Source organism: Scleropages formosus, chromosome 4 (genome assembly GCF_900964775.1).
Source record: "Scleropages formosus chromosome 4, fSclFor1.1, whole genome shotgun sequence".
NCBI lineage: Eukaryota > Metazoa > Chordata > Actinopteri > Osteoglossiformes > Osteoglossidae > Scleropages > Scleropages formosus.
Genome location: NC_041809.1, coordinates 37,096,214 through 37,118,732, shown reverse-complemented (window position 1 = coordinate 37,118,732; position 22,519 = coordinate 37,096,214). Strand labels below are relative to the sequence as shown.

The 22,519-nt window shown below is 44.4% G+C and overlaps 1 protein-coding gene across 6 annotated transcripts in view; it reads right to left on the bottom strand.

Moving 5' to 3' along the window:
* LOC108934388 (neurexin-2-like) overlaps positions 1-22,519 on the bottom strand; it is a 300,595-nt gene that overhangs the window by 52,500 nt on the left and 225,576 nt on the right. For all 6 annotated transcript variants that reach the window (XM_029251051.1, XM_029251056.1, XM_029251052.1 and 3 more), the window contains one exon: positions 21,107-21,288. In XM_029251051.1, coding sequence (XP_029106884.1) covers positions 21,107-21,288 — 182 coding nt within the window. The remainder of the gene's footprint in view (positions 1-21,106; positions 21,289-22,519) is intronic.

The following is a 22,519-nucleotide window of genomic DNA, read 5'->3' as shown; positions in this document are numbered from 1 at the left end:
AGCAAAGGATTGCTGTCCATTCTAAAGGCACGTGTTCCAGACACACTCTCTGGAACAACTGAGGAATAGTTCAAGTGCTGCGGAGCAAAATACCTCTTCCAACCTGGGGAAGGAACCCAGAGGCATCTTTTTGAAAGACATAATCACATGCGGGTGCTTGCAGGAGGGGGACTCGTCATCCGAGAGCCTTCCCTAGCTACTCATAAGTGCTTCCTGTCTCCCTGAAGACACAGATGTGTGTACGAGTCAGAAAGTCTGCAGGAAGTGGAGAAAAAAATTGAACATGACAATTGGCAATGGAAGAAGAGAAGAGGGAAGAATGGATTTTAAGGATCTAGCTGAAAGCAAGGAGATTACAGAGGAGGGGGAAATGGGTTGGAGAGGTGAAATAGGGTGACCAGAAGGATATGGGTCCCTTGTGTATGCAGAGGAGAATGACATGAGGCTTCAGTAAACGGGCTGGATAGGGTAACGCTGATTTAATTTCCAAAAAGCGATTATGGAGAAAATGGTTGAAATATTAGGTTGCAGAAGGCTATGGATGAAAATACTAATACAAAATGGATTTTTCCCCTATTTGCTAATAACGCTTTCTATTTTTTTTTTCTTTTTTTGCTACGGCATAATACAATTGACATCCACCTTGAAAATGAGAGGCAGAAGACGTGGGTTGCATCTGAAACGAGACGCAAAGCTGAGCTCTGGTCCATTAAAATGAAAACAGGACTAATGCACTTCCACGGAGGGTAATTTGCTGTAAAAACAGACAGTCATGACAGCACAGCATATCCATATCAGTGCTCCACCGGTGTTCGCCATATAAATTCCTCCCGGATTCCTGTATTTTCATTTTAGCATCATGTAAATGTTTCACAAACGAGGACTGCAGCATGCGTGGGGGTGCGGTTGGCTCAAGATTGTGATCCTCACATTATTATTATTATTATTATTATTATTAATAATAATAATTTTAAAAAATATATTATTATTGTTAACTTGCTTATCAACCTCAACTTGCTTATTACCTCTTTACAGCCCTGTTTACAACAGGATATTTCATAAAGCAATGCAGTTAAGCACCATGTTTCACAGAAGGTCTCAGCTGAGCTGCAGAAGTTTTGCATTGCAAAAGAGAAGGCAGACAAGAAGAAAAGCAGCTTCGAGCAGCTTCGATCGAGTCTCGAGTTGTTTCCACCCATCACTGTGACAAAAGGCTGCATCTGTACCGGACGTGTGATCTGCGTCTTACTGTGGGACCTCGGATTGTCTGCTTTGCACCAGGTGACGGGCTGGGACAGTCCCACTACGTGCCCCACCTCCTGTCCCCTGTAGAAGAGCAATGCAAAACAGCCTCCAGATACACTTCAACCTTTCTCACAGGAGGGCAGTGGCCGCCCAGGCTGCCCTGAGGAGAACCCTCGGCAGTTAAAGAACCCCATTTATCTGTTTATAATCCCGAAAGGTGAGATGGAAAGAGCGTGGATGGCTGCCATGAAAGCAAATCAGTAAAAATGAGCAGGGCCCTCGGTGCTGGGGAGGGGAAGCTGCATTGGAGCTGCTTGATAGTCTGGATGGGAGCGTCTAATCGGGCCCCAGGCACATCCCAGGCCCCGCGGTGGAGCATGCCGCAGGAGAGCCGCAGGGAGCCTGGGAGAAGATGCAGTCTGTACTGCCCTATACTGCAGCAAGGGCGCGAATGCCATACCCTTCCTCCAACTCCCCCCACTTGAGAAAATGGCTAAGGGCTGGTAGTTAAAAACATATAGTAATAAAAAAAAGAACCTCTCTGCTGATGCCAATCTCACAATCGCTGTAGATGGGACAATCTGACCTGGTGAACGACCCCTAAAGAGAACATCCTCGATGCCCTTCTCTTTAAAGTCACACACACACGCACGCACAGGCACATACACAGACCCATGTGCTCGTCCACACACACTCACACAGAGAGGAGACAGCGTGAGATTTAGTCACAACACAGAAGAGTGTCAGTGAGGAAAGAAAGGCCTTTTATGCGCTGTGTTGTTCTGCACCCAACAGCCCCCCGATGATTGAGATTGCAATCACGCAACCCATTCCTGCTCTGTGCTCCCTCACACACAAATGGAGATAGATGGAAAATGTATCTCGCAAAATATCTCTCCTGTTGAATTAATTCGCTTTGCTCTCTGCAGGTGACCTAGGTATAATTTGGAGCCAAGAATAAAACCTCACACTTACCCCAGCACCCGAAACAGCACCACCTTTGAAAATATGCAGAGTACGGAGAAAAATGGATAATTCACTTCACACATACTAATACTAATATATAACGCTACAAAAATAACCATCTGCTGTTAATCTTTCTGTCCCTCACAACTCTCACTAGGAGTCTACAAATCTGCGCTGCGCAGAGCTGCAACGGCCAGTGCTACTGTAGTCTTGGTGAATTATGACAGTTGTACTCAACACAAAAGTGTGTTTTTTTTTTGGAAAATAAATGAAAATCACGTAAAAAGACAATTAGCCCCAAGACTGTTGTTTGCATAACTGTTAAAGCCATATTACATGGCCTATTTATGCAGCATATTTATACATGACCTACCTCATCTTCCATTAATAAGCTGTTCCATGCTTTCAGGTTTCCATGCGACAGGTCTATATTTATTTGGTGTCGCATTATGCAACAAACCCCAAATCCTAGAAACTAGTAAGAAATTAAATATCCACAGAAATACAACTGCATTTTTCCCCAAAAGCCAAATCCATTTACAGAGAAAAGCTGTTGAACATTGTAAACTATGCTCGCCGTCCTGCATTGGGCGATACCAAAAACCAAGGCACTAACTCAGCTAAGTGGGACCCTTTTTATGTCTGATTGACATAAACATAAAAGAGAAAAGTTAATAAATAATAAGAAATTTAGTTTAGCAAATGTCTGCTGCACTGGAGGTCAGAATCCCTGAAGACTTGTTCGGAGGGAACATATTCACTCTATTTCAGTATCAGTAACGCACAGGTCTAAAACCAGATTTTATTGGAAAAAAAGAAGATATGGATTATACAAAGCCCCTAGTGTCACATGAATTGATAGGAGAATGTTTTAATGTCTGCCATTATTTGTCTCTTTTTGGCAGATGTGACTATCAGTACGTTCCTTTCATTTTTACCCCTGTTACGCACAACATTTCAAAGAAACGAATATCATATCCCCAGTGGCAGGTCATGCCATGGTGATAAAAAGAGCAACAGGCCATGCTGATCTTCAGGCACGGTGCAAATATTACACCTTGGTGCACTCAGGACTGGACATACTTGCAGGAAATCAAAGGAGCCAAAACTACACGTCCACATTTGACTTCTAAGTCTGACCGTTTGTTGGCAGAACTGCTGTAGTATGAGGACCTTCTAGGCAGCTGGAAGCTGTCAGTAGCACTTCACTGCTGTTCCCTTGCTGGCACTGGGAAATAAAAACTTGCACATTTCCCACGGACAAAGGACAGTGGTTTTTCACTGCATTCTGATGGAATCGTGTTCGGTGTCACTCTGCTTCGGCGTGGGTAAGCAGCTCCAAAAGGCGGCATTGGGAGATGCCGGCTACAACACATCACACTATTCTCCGGGGAGCAACCTGAACATTTCTGTACGCTCGCCTTGTCAGTTTTTCAAAGTTGGAAATGTGGAGCTCTACAGCAGCAGAGCAGCGTTTGCCAACACTCATATTATGTCTGGAACTGCATTTTTAGAGAGGGGAAAAAGGTCAAATGCAAGAATAAAGACGAGTGGTTTTGCCATTTACTTTAGGAACATGGGCATAAACAATGTAGCTCAATGACTCAATTTGAAGAAAACAGTGAAAAGGTCAAGGTCAGTATCCCAAGAAGCACTACATTTACTCTTTTGGCCAACGCGTTTCACGGAAACAACTTACCTGTTCTAAAGCTACCTACAGATATAGTTACCTGTTCATACAGGTGGGTAGTTGAGTCCCTTACTCATGGGTCCTACACTAGCAGGCAGGATTTAAATCTATACGTTTACTTTCAATGAGCATTTTCTTATCCAAACACAGCAACCGCAGCCACTACAGCACCAACTGCCCTAAACTCGTACCGGACCCTTAGACTCAGCAGAGCAAATGTGAAGAGATATTAATTTCTTTGTTTCATGAGAGTATGGCATCAGCAAATCGTTGAGCCTCCATGCTGAAAGTAAGGCATCAGATGTGCAAAGCACTGCAGGCTTTATGAGACCAATACGGATGATGCAGTGGGCTAAAAACCTCTCACTATGTCAAAATCTCATGTGACTCCCAGAAGCCTGGTTCTTACTGAGCACTGTCCCTGGAGGCCTGCTATCAGAATCAGAGCAGGGCCCTGTGACGTGAGAAATAGACTGGGGAGAACCCAATTAACTCAGTAGATAGTGAGTTATCCCCTTTAATCTTGCATTCTGAGTGCTTCTCTGTGTTAAGTCCATATAGCGCACTCTTCATGACCAGCCTCTCAAAGGTGCCCACGCGTGCCTGCGGCTCCTGAAAGAGCAGCAATTGTTCCAGGTCTTTAAAGTCATTTAAAACTTGCAATTTGCAAGGTGCACTGCGACACCCTTCCCTCCGTTCCTTCCCTAATTCTTCTCCTTCCAGCTGCCTCCCAGAACCATCCGCTCGGGGAAAGTAAACCAACACTGGGTATAGGGTGCCACATTCAACATAAACCATAACCGCACAAACCACAACGCATGCGGCTTAATTTCCACTGGGAAAGAAGCTCTCAATCACTGGATAAGGAGATGTGATGAAATGGAAGCATTAGGCACAGCTGGAGAGCTTGTGGTTTGAAACGTCTAGCGATGCTATGTAAACTTCTAGCTTTGTTTCTCGAAAGAATGAACATGTTGTACTAACACATTCTACTACAAGCCACAACAGCTCAACAAGTAGAGAATGAGAAGACACAGAAGAAGTGATGCCGTCTACTAGCAGAATCTGCAATTAAATCAGGGTCAGTATCAGCGTATTAATGTTGTCATTCTAAACCGAATGTTCACAGTGTTCCGACATTGAAACTGTTATAGTTATAGTTGGAATCGTGGCAGCGCCTGTCACAGCTGTTTCATTGCGCTGTGTTTCAGCTCTTGGCGAATATGATGACGTAGTTTAATAACAAAAGGTGGCCAGAAGCATTCCAGGCATTTCCATCACTCAGGCTAAACACATATCCCAGCTCCTGTGGCTGTATTGGCGTATTTCACAAGGCCCCCCAGGACCCAGGGCTGCTTTTTTGCATGCTGCTTATTATGCTTCTGAGGAGAAGTGTGTTAGTTTGCGTGGGTCAAATCGTCAGCAGACAGGCCCAGGGGCGTGCAACCGGAGTGTGGAGATCGGAAGCCTGATCCAGCACGGGGAGCCCATTTCATGCACGCAAGTGCTTAAAAGGTGAGACACCTGCTGAGGGACGAGGAGCGGCATGGTAGTCGTGGTCTCCATGGGGTGACCTGGACTGGGATGACAGGTGGCAATTTGGATGCATTTCTTTAACGCTCAATTAAAGTGTTCAAGTGCACTGCTTGCAAAACAAGGGTAGATCAAGAAGTGGTTTGACTTTCTCTCGCTCTCTGCAAAGGGATGTTCAGAAGTAGATGGTAGGGCGTCGGGTAGTCAGTCGGCTTAATGGCATATTGCAGAGTGCATCTAATTGCAGAGTGAAATGGCACAGCTAAATGAACTCTCAGAGCAAATTTTTTCAAGGTAAGTTCTCAAAAAGCTGTAAAATCTCAGAGCAAGGTTTTTCATGTGGACATTCTGGCAACGGAAGTGGGAGTAATGAAATGAGCGGTGGCCTTCGAGGATATGTCTTTCAGTTGAGAGAGTTGACTTTAAGTAATCCAAGCATGCAGCATCTCATTGAGCCACCAGTACATGAGGTACTTTTCTGAGACCAGTCAACTGCAATAGAATGTAATATAAGTGCTACATCAAATTTGGACTACAGGGGACTGTATTATGGACTGACATCTTTAGAGCTTGTGCCTGGTCTATAACTCTCACACACTGGTTCTCCCGTTGCTGAGCATTTGGGAGTACACTCTGTATATTGGGTTAGGATCGGTAGAAAGCACAGATAAAGCGATAATAAACAGAAACTGCTCTGTAGCAGCTGGTAGTGTAGTGGTTAGAGCTGCTGCCTTTGGACTCACAGGTTCAAATCCCACGCAGGTATTAGTACCCCTGAGCAAGGTACTTACCCTAAATTACTCCACTAAAATTACCCAGCTGTATAAATGGGCAAGTAGCTCAACATTGTTAGCTGTTATGGAGAAAAGCATCAGCCCAATAAATAGAACACTTCCATTCATCAGATATCAAAAACTGCTGGTCCACCTTATAGTTGAGGAGGCCCCTCAATCTATCCTGCAAGTGTGAGGCAGGGTACAACTTGGATGAGATGCAAGTTAATTGCAGTGTAACACTTCTATCATTTTATATTAACCCTTGAACTATATTAATATTAAAACTTATTTAAAATACTTGAACATAACATGTCATCTCTACAATCTCATATTCGGTCCTGATTACCGATGGAGTCGTCCCATAATCACTAGCAATGATCTTCATCTTCAAGCCATTTTCAAATTTCTTTACCATGCACACCATCAATAAAACCTAATAATATGGATTCATCTTAATTGATCTATGGGTAAGGCTCTATAAAAATCATGAATTTAGCAATGATAAATAATTATTTGTGAGACTTTTTAATTTTAATTTTTAAGATACATTAAAATGAAACAAAATAAAGTCACTGAAGATAGGAATACCCCCAACACCTATTCAATAGCGAAAGTTAACCGATTCATGTCATAACCATGTAACATTTGTCACCAGCACTCAGGAACAGCAAACATGACTTGTGAGTCGAATCAAAGAGGTACCACACTCTTATTCAGAGTGTGTTTAACTGCAAACTAATGGCTAGCTGCAGAAATGCAGGCTGATTTTAGTTAGCAACACACATTTCTAGAACAAAGATCTGTGAAGGTCGAAACTAAATCAATAAACTGGAAAGTGTTCATATCTTCAAATATTTGTAACTTGAATCTTTGGAGCACAAATAGCCAGTGTACAAGAAAACTTTCCCTAGTAGTCAGGAAAGGATAGCAGCACTTGTAGGACTGGAAGCACTAGAAACAGAGTCAAGATGGACCTCTTCAGAGAGAGGTCTACTGATGTGTCCTGCAGAGTCAAAGCTGGTTTTATTAAACCCACATTAGATAGCGTTTATTTCTAATCCGGACCCTTTCAGCAGATTTACAAGATGACGTAAGTCGTTGAGATTTTGGTCACGTTCAGAAGCTGAACCCAGACATAATGATTCCATCGAGGTTGCTTTGGCCTGCAGGAAAGTCAAGGAGAATTATGGGAAAAAAATTCTGAAAGGCAGAGCGTAATCCTTGGGGGACAAAAGGACACCTGAAGAGTCTCTGTGTAATGGAGGCAGCGGGAGCAGGGCTGTCTTTTTCGGCCGGCAGCCGAGGTCAAGTGCTCGCTAGGCCAGCTGTGGAGAACACATCTGTAGCTTTCAGAGCAGAGAGCGACCCTCCGGTGTGCAGAAGATGATAGCCGTGGACGAGCATGTCTTTTCTAGGGTTGCAAAGCACTGCTTGGACGGTCCAGAGAGACCGGGAGACGCCCGTGATGGTATATCGGCAGCTTTCCGCGATAACTCATGCCGGGACGGGCGCCTGCCGCAGACAGAGACACGAGGCAAAATTTCCATCATTACGGAAGTTTCTGTCCTCGCAATCACGGCTCTCGAGTGCGAAGCCTTTGACACATGCTACGAGCGGAGAGGAACCGCGAGCAGACATGGAGAAGTGGAGCATGAGAGCAGGGGGAGCTGGAGCGAATGACACAGCTATGTCTGCCCCAGCAGGAAAGATTAAAGCAGCAACGACACCCGAGGTTGTTTCGCTCTACAGTGCTGAAAAGACAGCAGGTGAAATAGATGACATCATCAACAGATACTTATCTGGAGATGCAACCCAACCAAAAGAAATGAGTCTCGCAATGGTTTAAAGGCCAAACTGCGACACAATGCTACTGAAGTATTCATGTTAGAAGCAGCGATACAGATACTGATGTCCTCGGGTTAACAATAAAGTCAATAGAGTAAGTAGGAGTGGCTGTTGCCTGAATCAAGAGCAAGTTATCGGGTAGACTTGGGTACTTCTTTCTGATCTCGTTGGCTACCGAGCAGTTCGGAGCCTGTGGTGCGTGCTTAGCAGACCCAGAATGGAAAGAAAATTGGGATGATGTATTAGGTCTTTGGCGAGAAAGATGTTTTGCAGGCCTCTTGAAAAACTTTCAGTACGAAATGTGTCTTCAAGGCCACGATGCCAGGACTGTATCTGGTGCGCTTTCTTCTGTGTTTTTTGCGTGCGTTAGCAATTCACTGAAGCGCAGCGACACGATCGGCAATGTGACACGGTAGGAATTGTGAAATGGCAGTACGTAGTCTGAGAAAACCCGATACCGTCGATTGCCAAAATGTCGAGCGTTTCATTTGTGCTTCCGTCTGGAGGAAATTTTCAATCGAACTGCCGAAAAAACTTATTTGACGTTCTCCCAGTGCGTAAACCCCAAATCACATGTCGAAATTCTGTCACATGTAAATCAAAGCACAGAGATGCAGGGCAAGAGGGTGCCGTCGTCAGAAAGGCAGTCCAGCGAGGACGTGTTATACTTCATAGGTTCTTGATCACATGCTGATGTATCAGCCTGTGCTTGATGTACAAGTTATTAAAGCAAATTTATGGATTAATTAAATCTACCTTCAACCCCCTTGCATGAAGAGGGATTATGCTTCACCCCAAACACTTGCCAATGGGGAAATAAAAGGGATAGCCTGCCCAAACATAAGTTGTAGAAGTTATAAGCGGGGTGCTTTGTGAATATTACAGCAATGTTTATAAATCCAATTTGTGGCATGTCGGGGAAAATCAATTCCCTTTATCACTTTGAAATTAGCGGATTCCAACAACAGATGGCTCTAAATGACGGCCTCAGGCCTCTCACCTCCAGCTTGGCATCTCTGTTGTTCTAGACTCTCCAACTTTGCATCCACGTGGGTAGATACATTCAGCACTCGGGGGCTGATTTATGCAGGCTGTGGAAAGAAGTCTAGCAAACTGTCATGATTCCATTTTCAGCCTTTCCAGGGATGCCACCGACATGTAAAACGCGGCAGAAATGACAGGTTTAGACGAATAACATTCTACTCGAGGCCCTTCGTAGACCACAGTGCACAAGATCCCTGAACCATGATCTTACCTGAACACCAGTAGCTTGCCAACCTTCTGAATTCACCCCAGCAAACAGTTAGCCTTTGTATTCACCACGAAGATATTGTGAACATGGTCAAAACATTCAACACTGAAAGAAAGCAATAGGAATGTAGAGACCCAATGAACCTAAGCTGCCACTAGTCATAAACCTTTTCTGCTGCAACCGTTACTTCTGCTGAAGCTATTTTTTTCACCCCAAAGAAATCCATGTTAAAGCCTGTAACCTTTGCCTTAAAACTTTTCTCTGCTTTCTTCTCCACGCTAATTCTCCAGCAGTTTTTCTGCCCCCAATGTCTGACTGCAGATGGCTTAGCACAGAGCTCAGAGAAGAAGGCAGCCAACACCTGATCCATCCTCAGCTCCTTGTCTGAAGCACTCTCAAACACTAACAGTGTCCAGAACCTTCAGATTATTTGTCTGACCCTCCAGCAGAATCTATAGGACACCTACATAGCACTTCTCTTAGACCCAGTCACCCTCCTTGTCATCTTACACACGGATTACTGGAATGCCCTGCTGGCTGGCTCCCCATGTGTGCTACACAACCACTCCAATTTATTGGGAATGCAGCTGCTTGGCTGGTCTTCAGCATCTTGATATATAGGCATGTTATTTCACAACTCACATCCCTCCATTGGGAATCAACTGCCCTGGTGCCTGCCTCACATTTAATGGAACAGCCATTTGACATCTGCAGATCCATTATTGGACCTGACGTTCCTTGTCATCCCCCTTGCCTTTCAGCTCTGTGGTTGCATCTTCTGTTAAATCTCTCAGTTTTGTCTCCATCATGACAGAGGAGACAGACTTGTAAGTCACAGGTTACAGAGTCTATTCATGCTGTGTCTCATCAACTGCAACTTTCTCGTCTATTATGACATACACGCATGCTACTTACTTCGTTATGACACATGCAAGAACATTTTTTGTTATTTTAGTGGTGTTTCCTTGCGCTGTAATGGTTTACATGGCTTTGTACTATGTCGTAATTCTGAAATGAATTTTGCACACAGGAACCACAGAAAAGACTACTTTGCACCTCACAAAGAAAAATATCTGTTTACTCTCGACAGTCTATCGCTAATCATTCAGTTATTACAACACCGGGCCATATTAATCCGACAGTTGCATAAATTATTACTTTGTCTTAAAAATGCAAATAAAAACAAAAATGTAATTACATTTTTGGAATTGTCTATTTCTTCTGTTTTTCCCTCTCTTTCTAAACCTTTCTATTTCTTCAGGCAGTGTAGAGGAATAGATAAATCTAGGAACCACCTACAATTATTTCTAATTTTATGTGCACGTTTATGCCTAATTTGTATTTTCCTAAAAGAACAAAACTGTCATTAAAGGCCTTTTTAATATGCATTCTTCAAGAGCAGCATGATTTGACCTGGAGATGTTAACAGTATGGGAATTTAATTTAAACCTACAGAGAAAGGTTAATTATTCAATAGGAGAAATTGCTGGCTCTGTCTCACACGCTGAATTTGCCATTGTGCAGCAGCTACAACTGAGCTTTGTGTCCCCCTCTACAACAATGGTTCTCAAATGGTTGGATCCTGCTAGTTTAGAAACAGGTGTGGCATTAATTACCATGAGAACGATGCAGAGTGCTGCATTTCGACAGTTTCCGTCTCCTTTTAATTATCTCTGATCTATCCTGGGGAAATACATCGCAACAATAACTGATTTCCCTTAGGAGAGATGCTTCAACTGCCATCTGCAAACAGACATCCGGCCCACAACTCGAACGACAAGATGGGACAATGTCCTCAAAGGAGAGCGCTACGTTCACACGCAGCAATGAGACCTGGAAAGCTGTCTGAAAATGTTGGAAGTAGCAGGCCATTGGGTCAACCCAATCTTCCACCCAATCTGCAACCCCATCCTTGACAGATTCCTTCGTTCATGCATTCCTCTCACTCTTCGATCCTGGGCTCAGCTGAAGAGCTTTAGGCTGAGCTGAACTGATGGATTGATCGGGATACAGTCTTCAGATGCAGTTGGAGGTAACAGATTGGACTGAGTTATAAACCTTCAAATTGAGGTCCCATGAGAGAGACTGTTGCTGTTGCTACAGTTGCTTCCATCAAAATAAAGACTGGGTAGCAGGCATTTTTTTCTCCCTAGTTAGCACCTCTCCCAACACAAGCCTTGATCGGCGAAATTGACTACGCAGTGCTAAACAGCTGTGGCTATGGAACGTGAACTGATAAACATGTATCTACAAAGAAAGCAAAAATGCCAGATTTGATGCTTACGATAACATTACGGCTCAGTGGGGTACACAGCGATCAGGCAGGCGCCACTTGTGCAGTTTGATTTTATCACGGCCGTCTCACGTGGGTACCGATGTCTTAAAAGCTACTAATTTTACATTAGATTAGCAAATAGCAAAAAAAGGGCAACTGTTCTCCTGGACACCACAGGACCTTGTCTTGCATGTAATTCTGTGTTTTTATGATGTACAAAGGGTTACTCATCACCAAAGGTTGGTAACGGGAAAAAAAACGTGCAGAATCCAAAAGGAAAAGGCTTATTGGAGGACATGGCCGCGGAGACTAATTTAATCCAAGTATGCATCAAATGGACGTGTGAGCACAGCTAATGGCTTTGGGAAGCACAATAGCTGTTTAATTTGTCATCAGTGTGGTTCTCTTTCTTTCGGCTTGGTGCTCTTACCCTCCTCGTCCTCTTTCTGTGCCGGTTCTCTCCGCACAAGACCCTGGATGTAGCTCTCTTACGCAGCGGCTTGATGTAATACAAAGCTCAAGTGTGTAGCCTAATGTACACAACCTATATGTACACAGCCTCGGGCCAAAGCAAGGATGGAGACTTAGAAACAGCTGGCAGAAGCAAGCCCCCGGTGTTCCGGGAAAGTAAGTTTCTCAAAGTCAAAGGTAGAGTTAGACTGCGAGAAAGGGAGACAATTCTCTCTTTTTCTTCCAGGTTGCAAGTACGTTCGTATACTTCTGGGAAAAAAACATCACTCCCTGAATACCAAACAACATTGCAGTAGACCAGGGAACAAGAAAAAAGCATAATAGCATTTCAACCCATTTAAGGTCTTAAGTTTTATGGTCAGTAAATTACAGCTTAATGAGGATGGCATTGAGGTAGGTGATTAGTTGGGCTCACATCCCGAAAAGTAACCTCGAAGGATTGCGTTTTATTTCCCGCAGTTTCCGTCCTTGGCAATTTTGTCTCTGGCAGACTTTTCTTTACTGCTCTGCCTCTGCTTAATTTTCACTTAACTGGTTAAAAACAGTGCAGGAAAAAAAAGACAAGTTCTCAGCTGCCAGGTAGTGAATTATAGTGTAATGACTGAGCAGCCAATGATAAAGTTTCCGGTAAAGCCAACGACTAGTGGTCCTCTCTGTGGTGCCCTGCACTATTCATCACTGCTCAACTTACAGTACATAAAAACAAACACATTCGCCCTTCATTACTTTTACAGTTCATTGGGCTAAGCAGGTCCTAGCCTTCAGTTAAAATATATTAAATATTTTAAATATATCAATCACGAAGAGTAGTAATTACAGGGCATTTTCAATTTTCAGTGCTTTAATTTGGTTTTCTCTTGTCAAGTGTCGTTCTTTTCCCGTGTCATTATTCTAGACACACTGCTCCTGTAGCTATTTTTTCTTTTCTTCTATGACATAAAATGGAACAAAAAATTTTAATACCTTGATTTAATTATTTCGAATGGGCGTTCATGAGTTGACTACTTATCTATTGTGTCTACATTTAGATTTACTCATTTAGCTGACACTTTTGTCCAAAGTGATTTACAATGTTAAGCTACTTACAAGTATTTACCCATTTATACAGCTGGGTAATTTTACTGGCAAGTATCTCGCTCAAGGCCACTACAGCTGGAGGTGGGATTCAAAGCTGCAACCTTTGGGTCCAAAGGCAGCAGCACTAACCATTACGCTAAAAGCTATCCCATAAATATTACATAAATATTCCTATTTCATTAGCAGGGCTGCTCCTTAATGAAGACCAGTAGAGTTGACAGGCTCTTTCTTGGTTCCAATGTCTGCTTTAAATATTCCCTTTGGTCAATATACTGTCACAGTAGACCACTTTTAATCTGTCATAAAATCAGAAATGTCTTCATTTTGACTAGATTTTCTTGCACTGAGCATTTTCCCTCATTTATTTTCTTGACTGTCCATGTGTCTGTGGTTTGGTACAGCTGTCCACTTTATTTAAGGAAAAAATGTACCTTAAAGAGTACTAGGGATCTTTTCATTCTTTTTCAAGTGTGTTCTTGTTGCTTAATGTCTTGCAAATTAAAATAACTGTAAAATTCCTGCTGAGACAGTGACACAGAAAATATGATGCAAGCTGCGGTCTTTGGCATCGCATTTTTGGAACTCTCGAGTGCTGAGTTTTTGAAAAGATCTGCCAGCAGTCCTTGTTTGATGCCTTCAACTGCATGCATTGGCACAAAAGTCATCTTCGAGTAAAACGGAGGCACAAATGAGTTCTGCTTTCATTTTCTTGCAGAATTAAATAAATATTATATTGCTAAGGACCAGATGGAGTCTTTTCTGGGGGCTAATGGTTTGCCTTACGTACAACACTATGTTATGTGTTTCTGTGTAAATGGCAGTCGTGTTGCACGTACACCCTGCTAATGAATGAAGATAGCTGGGAAATGAGCCTGGCCTCAGAAAGACAAAAACATTAAGTGTGTATACGTTTTTAAAGCCAAAACTCTTTATGTTTCCAAATATGAAATAAAACACTTGAAAGTACTATATAATTAACCCCTTATAGGGTATATCCCGTGAAAGCTTACGTGAGCCGAGGTTTATTCGACAGAACAAAAGTTCTGTGTGCCGTCGGTACGTGTTGCACGAAAAAATGAATGATTTATGTTTTCCAGTACAAAGTGCTTATAGCTCGGCCATGACATTCAGGTGGATGAAGCACGGTATGAAGAGATGCAATGACCACTCCCAGTGCCTGTGGCCTCGGAGACTCTCTACGTGCCACAGGGTGCACCATGTTCTCCCAGCTCTGGGAAGCTCCACAGACCTGTTGTCTCTACGCACTGTACACACTTGTACACACTGCACTACATAAACGCATCAGCCACAGCTGCCTCCCTGGGCCAGCCTTCCCAGTATTCCTCTGTGTTCGTGCAGTGTTTGCACAGGGAACCCCATGATCCTTAATGGACTGGCGAAACGCAGTGCACCATTTAGTCACTGGAAATAAGGCAGAAGAATTTGTAAAACATGCAATAAATGCAAAAATATATCTCAGTCTCCTCTAGATGTTTTCCAGCATACAATATTTGCAGCTAAGACAAGGTGGTCACGTCACTGCATGTGATTGTTGGTGCAGCGCCACCTCCCATCTTGTATTTTACTGCTGTGTGCTGTGTGTTGTGTGTGTGTATTCTGTACAGTGTGATGGATTTGTTTTTGGAATTATTTGTCTAAACCTGTGATTGAGCAAACGCCAGTGGATTTTCGGTAAGATGGTCCCCCACACGCATGTGCTGAAAACTGCCTTTGAGCAGCATGACGTTGTAGAGCCTCCCACCGATGGCGCCGAAAGTCCACGAGTGAATGATTAAAAACGGCCTTCTCCCTCCAAAATAAAACTTGCATGATATCAGGTACAGATCTATATGACATCTCCATAACAGACGCTCAGCAGGTCTTTCAGGGACAGTCTCTGGAGCATCGCCCCTTCAGATAGAGCCGACAAAGGAAGCAGTTCGCACAAGAAAAAGGCTGCTGCTCACTGAGCTATAACCTCAAAACCTCACATCACAGGGTCCTGGCGGATAGCGCTGCCACCTTTCCTTGACTCTAGAGAGAGCTTCTATCGCCATCTAATCTATACGACACAGTGTGAGGGTAACCTTGATCTGTGAGTCCTATTGTTCGGTGATGAGAATGCTCGCCGCCATACCCCTCTCATCCCTGCACCTCCTCCCACTCTTCCCCAGCTCAAATTAATTGCCCAGTCACTGATGACTCATAATAAGGGAAAACAATGAATGCGGAGAGAACCCAAAAGACGAGCCTAGCATCAGTGATTTAGGGTGGCCGCTTGGGTGACGTGGTGGAACAGGGAGTAGTGTTGCTGTTTCACAGCGCTTGGGTGGTGCAAGAGGATGTGGGTTTGATCGCTGCTCAATTGGTGTGGCGTTTGCATGTTCTCCTTGTATGTGTCTGTGTTACTTAGTGTATCCTGTGTTGTAAATCATCTTGGGTGAACAAGGTGTGGGATGGTAACACTACATAGTTTCCATAGGAAGTTGTTTTGGAGAAAAGCATCTGCTTAATGAATAGGGGCAGCTGGGGGCAGCTGGTAGTGGTTAGGGCTGTTAACTTCGGAACCAAAGGTCTGGGGGTCAAGTCTCACCTCCAGCTGTAGTACTCTTGAGCAAGGTGCTTACTCTAAATTGCTCCAGTAAAACTACCCAGCTGTGTAAATTGGCGGATAATTGTAAGTCGGTTTGGAGAAAGCGTCAAATAAATGTAAATAGGTGTAAACGGCCCTGCTGCCAATGGACTCGACACAACAGACATTATATTTCTTGCAGAAGTACCACTGATATGCGTGCTCTCCGCCTCTGTTTGACCTTGCTCTCAGTCCATTTAACACATGGTGGTGGTGGTGTTCCCTCTGTGCTCTTGATGACAGAGGTGCCAATTGCTATTCGGCACAAGGAATGCTGCACAGGAGCCCAAATGTGAGCCTTGGTCAGAATACCTTAACAGAATACTGAAATGTGGTCAATCATTATAAATTCTATTATTAAAATGTATATCTTTCATTGATTACTAGCACTATTTAAGTGGAGTTCCTCTTTAAAAATTGAAATATATAATATATAATACCATCGATCCATTATTTATAACTGCTTGTCCAACGGAAGTTGTGGTGGTTCAGGGCTCATCCTGAAAGCATAGGGCATGGGGCAGGTGTGTATATTTTGATTAATTTCCACAGTACATTTTATTATGAACAAGCTATAATTGCAGTTTATATTGTGGCTGTAAATCTGTAAAGAGACAGAAGTATATTTCAGAGATTTACCAAGGGTATACAGTATACATAAGTCAGTGCAAGGATATTTTTTAAATGCTGCAATAAAAAAATTTGTTATATACACTTATGTTTCTTGTACTGCTATCAAAGTTACCTCCAGAATTTAAAGCATTAACATAAAATATTGAAGTTATGTTTTTCGTTGAAATTAATGCTATTAACTCCCATTTTCCTCAGCACTGTGACACTGAGTCAGCCAATCATTCAGATATGAGCTGTGATCACAGAAAATTATCCCAGAGGTCCACCACTGTCCCCATTCTTTTCAGCAGAATCAGCCCAGTGGTTTAAACCAACTCTGTCATATTTGAGACCCTGTTAGCTACCATTTTTGTGCAAAAGCCAATTTGATTCCATCAACTCCCAGATTATTGCACTGTGGAGCAAAAGTACTCATGTCTATGGTGGGAATGGTGGTTAGTGGTGTTTTAGGGCAAACAAAAAACAGGTACACAAGTCACCTACTAAAACACATCATGAAATCAAAATCCCAGTTTTGTTAAGTGCAGGATGTATCAATCCCAGCTGCAGGATGCATCAATCCCAATTACAGGATGTATCGATCCCAATTACAGGATATATAAATCCCATCCTGTATCACACACACACACACACATTTTCAGAACCGCTTGTCCCATACGGGGTCACGGGGAGCCGGAGCCTACCCGGTAACACAGGGCGTAAGGCCGGAGGGGGAGGGGACACACCCAGGACGGGACGCCAGTCCATCGCAAGGCACCCCAAGCGGGACTCGAACCCCAGACCCACCGGAGAGTAGGACTGCGGCCCAACCCACTGCGCCACCGCACCCCCTCATCCTGTATCAATCGATGCATCAATCCCATTTCACCGAAAGATTCTATTGGAATAATGTTATTGTGTTTTCTTCTACTTTTAAATGTGCATTTCCTGTTTCTATGAACTGAAACCCATTTAATTGGGGCTGCACTGGATAAAGGCGGTGTATTGCAAGGCCTTGGGGTTTAAACCCAGTCAGATCAGAGTGCTAGTTTGACTTCTTGGCAGCTTTCTGTAACTGCTGCTACTAGAATACAATTGTTTGAGAGCTTTTTGCCATACCATAGGATCGTTGAACTTGCATAACCGTTATGTAGTTATTCAAAATATGACCTCTTTATTTTAATTGAGTTCGTTCTATGGTGACCAATTTTGCCTTTTCACTATGAAATTTCCATTTGCCTTTTCAAATCTATATCTCAACAATTATGAGGTAAAATGATTATTTGGCAGGCGGTTTTCTCCAAAGCACCTTGATATTTTGGGTTTGTGTGCTAAACTACTTATGATCATTTACCTATTTTTACACTTGTGCTCAAGTCTATTAGAGCAGGCAGTCAAACCTGGGTCCTTTGACTGCAAGGTGAATGTTTTCCCCAGTATGGCACCTGCTATCAGTACACAACAGAAATAGACTCTGGATGCTTTTAAAGCAGTGTACTGTAACAAGATTAGTAGTTACAGGCTAAAGTAAAAGCATCCAAACCAAATATTGTTAAATAAAACTGAAAATCGATAAGTGACATGGCTCCTTATCCTGTAGAAAGACGGCTGTTGTGCAGTATTGAGAGTAAGAACAATCTGTTAACACTAATCTGGCAATATCCAATGATTATCATCTGTCCAAATGCAGCCTTCCCCCTTCATCCTCACACATTTCAAACATTCCTACATCTCTACAGCCGTCGCTGCGTTGCAGGATGTTTGCACATACCAATTTGAGTATCGGTTGGAGAAGAACACGGACCAACGCTGGACTGGGGAACGGAATGCAGGAAGAGAACGAACACGAGTCGACGTGGCTGGGAGGTTAAACCACGTCGCTGTCCGAGGAAGGTTACTCTTGATCCACAGCACTGCACTGGTAAGAATGCAGAGTGGGAGCAGTTTGATCACATCCCCATCTGTTCATTAGGGCTTATTCTTTCTGTCTATTTTCCGTTTTTACAAAGGAGATGAGACACTGCTTATTCATAATACTCTGCCCTACCCCTCCCCCTCACGTACAGAACTGGCGAGTGTCTGGAGAATAAATTTTGGCTTCTTCTGTATCATTTCTGATGAACCAGGGCCTTTCGACTGGCTGTATGACTCTTTTGTCCATGTTTTCCATGCTTTTTTCCGGAATTTGATTTCAGGATTCGGTGTCTCCTCCTTCTGCGGAGCACCTCGATCGATGGACACTGGGGGTCTACAGCTGGTTCTCCACACTCAGCAGTACTATAACTGTAACACGCTGGAGTGGGGTGAGCTTTCAAAAACATTGATTTTTTTTCTGAAGTCAGCCTGAGGCTTTTTTTCAGGGAAGGAATAAATTTGACTATTAGCGAAGAAGCACGGACTTCTAGTGGAAGAAAATGCTCATGAAGTTATTATTTATGTCTTCATCTTTTTTTAATTACACAGAACAAACAGAATACTGGCAATGTTATTATATAATAATGATATTATACAATATCAATTTATTTTATAAATCAATTTTCCTGGGATAATAGTTGTTTATATACGCGACACACAACTTGAATTATGAATATTTTGTCGGTATTTGTACTCTCCGTTTGAAAGGTTAGTACATCTATGCTCCATGATGGATGCCAGTTTAAAGGAGACGCTTACCAGTCTGTAATGAAAGGCTCGCGGCACAGTCTGCTGTCGTTTGCTTCAATCGATGTGGTGCACAGCAACCCATAAAACAAAAGCCAAAGCAGGCAGTTCTGTCTGGACGAATAAGCACACACAGGCTGTGCAACAGCTGGTAATGACCGCTGGGTTTTGTAAAAGGCACGGCACTGTGCAGGTAATTGGTACGGAAAGGCTTCTGGACAGGTGGCACATAAGACCACTATGCGCCCCCTTGCTTCTTGGGCTGTGAGCAGCTTATCGATCCGTGTGCAAATCCACAAGATCTCACCAAGGCTGCAGGAGCCTGTGTTTCCCCAGCATGTGCAGAGAATGTGGGCAGCCTCTCCCAGAGGCTCTCCTGTCTTGCAGAATCTGCAGCACTGCCCAGTCTCTACGCCTTCCACAAAATGCCTTTTTTTGTCATTGATTTGTTTCAGGATCACCTGCATAAGATCCGTCGCCGGTTCAGCGTGACTCTTGCCTCGTCCCGTGTTGCGTGTGTGCCCACCCAGCCATGTCAGCAGTTGTCCTTCAACTGAGCCCTGCGTAACGCAAGGATGCGTTTGCGCTCTGCCAGCTCCGCGTGATGCTTCACTGCGTGTTTACCCTGTAGAGTTCACTGCCCAAGCCTGGCAGACGTCAGATATCGCTAATCCATCACGGTGCCCCTAACCAGAGGGGCAAAGACCCCTAAGCTCTCAGTGGAGAGGAGCAGAGCTCTGGCACAGAGGAGACCAGGTGGCGACGCCCAGCGCTTCTCACACAAGCGACGGCCTGCAAACCCAAATTAATTACCAGAAAGCCCAGGGAATAATCGACGTGCCGCTGGCTCAGCGTCCGGAGGAGGAAGGCCAAACCCATGGGCAGAATGTGTGCCAGAGACCGTCAGCCACCTGATTGCAGACCATTCATCACCTTCTGTAGCAGATCACCTTCCATCTCATGCTGGGCAGCTGATGGAAGTGGGTTTGGGAGTGATACTTAGCTACCCACTGGGCAAATTCTAAATGAAGTTCAAGGCTACGGAGGGAAGTTAGAGAAGCTTTGGCGATGGAGCCTGACTCGCAGGGCACTCCATGCTCCCACAACCTGATCGTAACTTTACACCTTTCCAGGATAAACATTAGGGAAGCTGTAGTCAAATGTCCACGCGACCTCCACCGCTTGGGTCGGGCAAAGGCTCGGACTGGTGCCAGGTGGACCACTCGACCCCTTACACTTCCTACTCATCTGGCGGCTCATCTTCTGTGCTGTTTTGAAAGGAAGTGGAACCCATTCTTGGAGGCAAGCCTCTGCTAAGGTAATTGAGGAGAGCAACTGCGGCTTTCCCACCAACGGAGAGAGGGAGGTTACGAGGATGGCGGGAAATGAGGGTGATCAATGACCGAACAGGACATAAAACCTGCAAACCCCTACAGAAGCGAGAAGTGTGAGTGGCGGACAGGATGGCAAAGAGGGAATGATGCCAAAGCACATGGGTGCGCTGTGATTGAGTTCCACCTCCAGCAGGGAGGGTAATTACACCTGGCTCAGCTTAATGAGGAAGTGGAGAAAAAAATTCAGGAAATAAAAAAAGAAGCCAGCAGCAGTTTGGCTAAGCAGCTGCTATAAGCCTGTTTTATGGCAGGTGTAGCTCCACGAGCACATAAGGTAAAGAGAGATGTCACCAGTTCAAGACAAATTAATAATTCATTGAAATAATGCCATTAAAATGAATTTGTGCTCGAAGTCTAATTGCAAGTTAAGAGCCAGAGGTCAACAAGTCGTTTGGTGGCCAGATTTAATTTATTTTCTTCCCTGTAGTGTTTTAATTGGCTGAATTACAGCAAAGTGTTATAGTGCTTATTTCTCCGCCTACAATTGTGAAGTTTAATATGCTCAGGTTTACGCGATAATGCACTAAGTGGCTTTTTAATTCATGTTATCTGTCTCGAAACTGCCTCTTCCTTGTGTACCTCTTCCCATCTATAGGCACCCATTTGCTTCCCTCGCACCCCACCCTGTGATGTCCACTCGCGCTGCCGCCCACCCCACCCCGACACCCAGTTCTTACTATGTGCAGTTCTAGGTAGTCTCCCAGTCCAGAGGCACTCTCAACCCGCACCAGGACGGCCTCCCTCAGCTGCGTACTGAAGCCCAGCGCCAGCCGGTCTGCCCGTGTGCTTGGCCGGTCGTTGGGCGGCCAGGTGTAGGTGATGAGGGCTCCTCCCCTGCCGAAGATATACGTGGTCCCAGCTGCCAAGCAGAGAAAAGAGATGGAGAACAGAGACAGGGTGGTGAGTGCACAAAATTCCAGCCCTTTTCCTGCAGAACAACACGAGGTGCACAGAAGCTGATCTCTTGCCTCTCGAGGCCCCTCAGTTGCGAAGGCCTCTCCAGCTGAGCCTGGCTCCGGCTACATGGATTGTTTGCCAGTGCACCACATTGATCCCTGCAAACCTTGCAAGAGCCTCCTATCGAGACACACATGCTGCTTGTTTACCCACTTTGCGCAGCGTGGAGCCGGCACGTCCAAGGGCAGATTCACGCCGGACTGCACGGCTGCACATCGCACCGCGCCGTGCCAGTGCAAACGCATATAAACGATTTAGTTACTGAAACAACATGACACGGGAAGAGCCTGTCATTTTTACCGGGGCCTTCAGGGGCTTCAGCATGCTCTTAGGGCCTCAACCTGCTCAAAAGGCACTGCTGACTGTCGGACCAGGGAAAGGCCTCGCTCAGCTACCTCCTTGTTCCAGCACGCTGCACCAGCCAGCAGTGGAGGCTACACCCTCTCTGAGCAGCTTCGTCCAAGAGGCTGCCTGTAGAGCAGGTGTCTAGGAGACCAGGGCTCTTGGCTTGGTCTTAGTGCCAGGGTAGCAATGACGAAACAGGCAAGATAGACTTTGACTGCAGACAGAGGATCTGAGACCAGGCTGGGACTCCAGAAGCTCTCAACTCGGACAGAAAAACAACGAATCCCCGAGTGCCCCATCATTCCACGATGCTAAAACTCCTTCACACTAAGAACACCGTAAAACAATCTAAAATGTCAGTAACCATCAAATGAGCCCCAGGATGCCCAATGGTACCCATAGATTACATGTTCAGTCTCTTTTGTTGCTTATAGTTCTGTGACACGTGTCTCTAGACATTAGAACCTCGTGCTAGCTTTATTAATGTAGGCAAGGCCCAAAATAATTAAACCAGCATTGAGTAAGAGGGTAATAAGAGTTTCATATGAAGTCTTTCCATCTCCATACAATACCGCAGCTCTACATTGTCCATAAAATAGTCCCGCAAGAAACGCAAGAGGTGCCCGTTGTGTGGGGTCACATGCAAAGGGACTGTTCTGAGCGACTGTGATTATTCCATTTGATTGTTATGCTTTTCCACAGGATCAATCGGGTTTAACTTGTAATATAAAAAAACGCACACCAGGCACGTAATTGCAGCTCTCCCACGTGAATTCCATTGAAGTTTT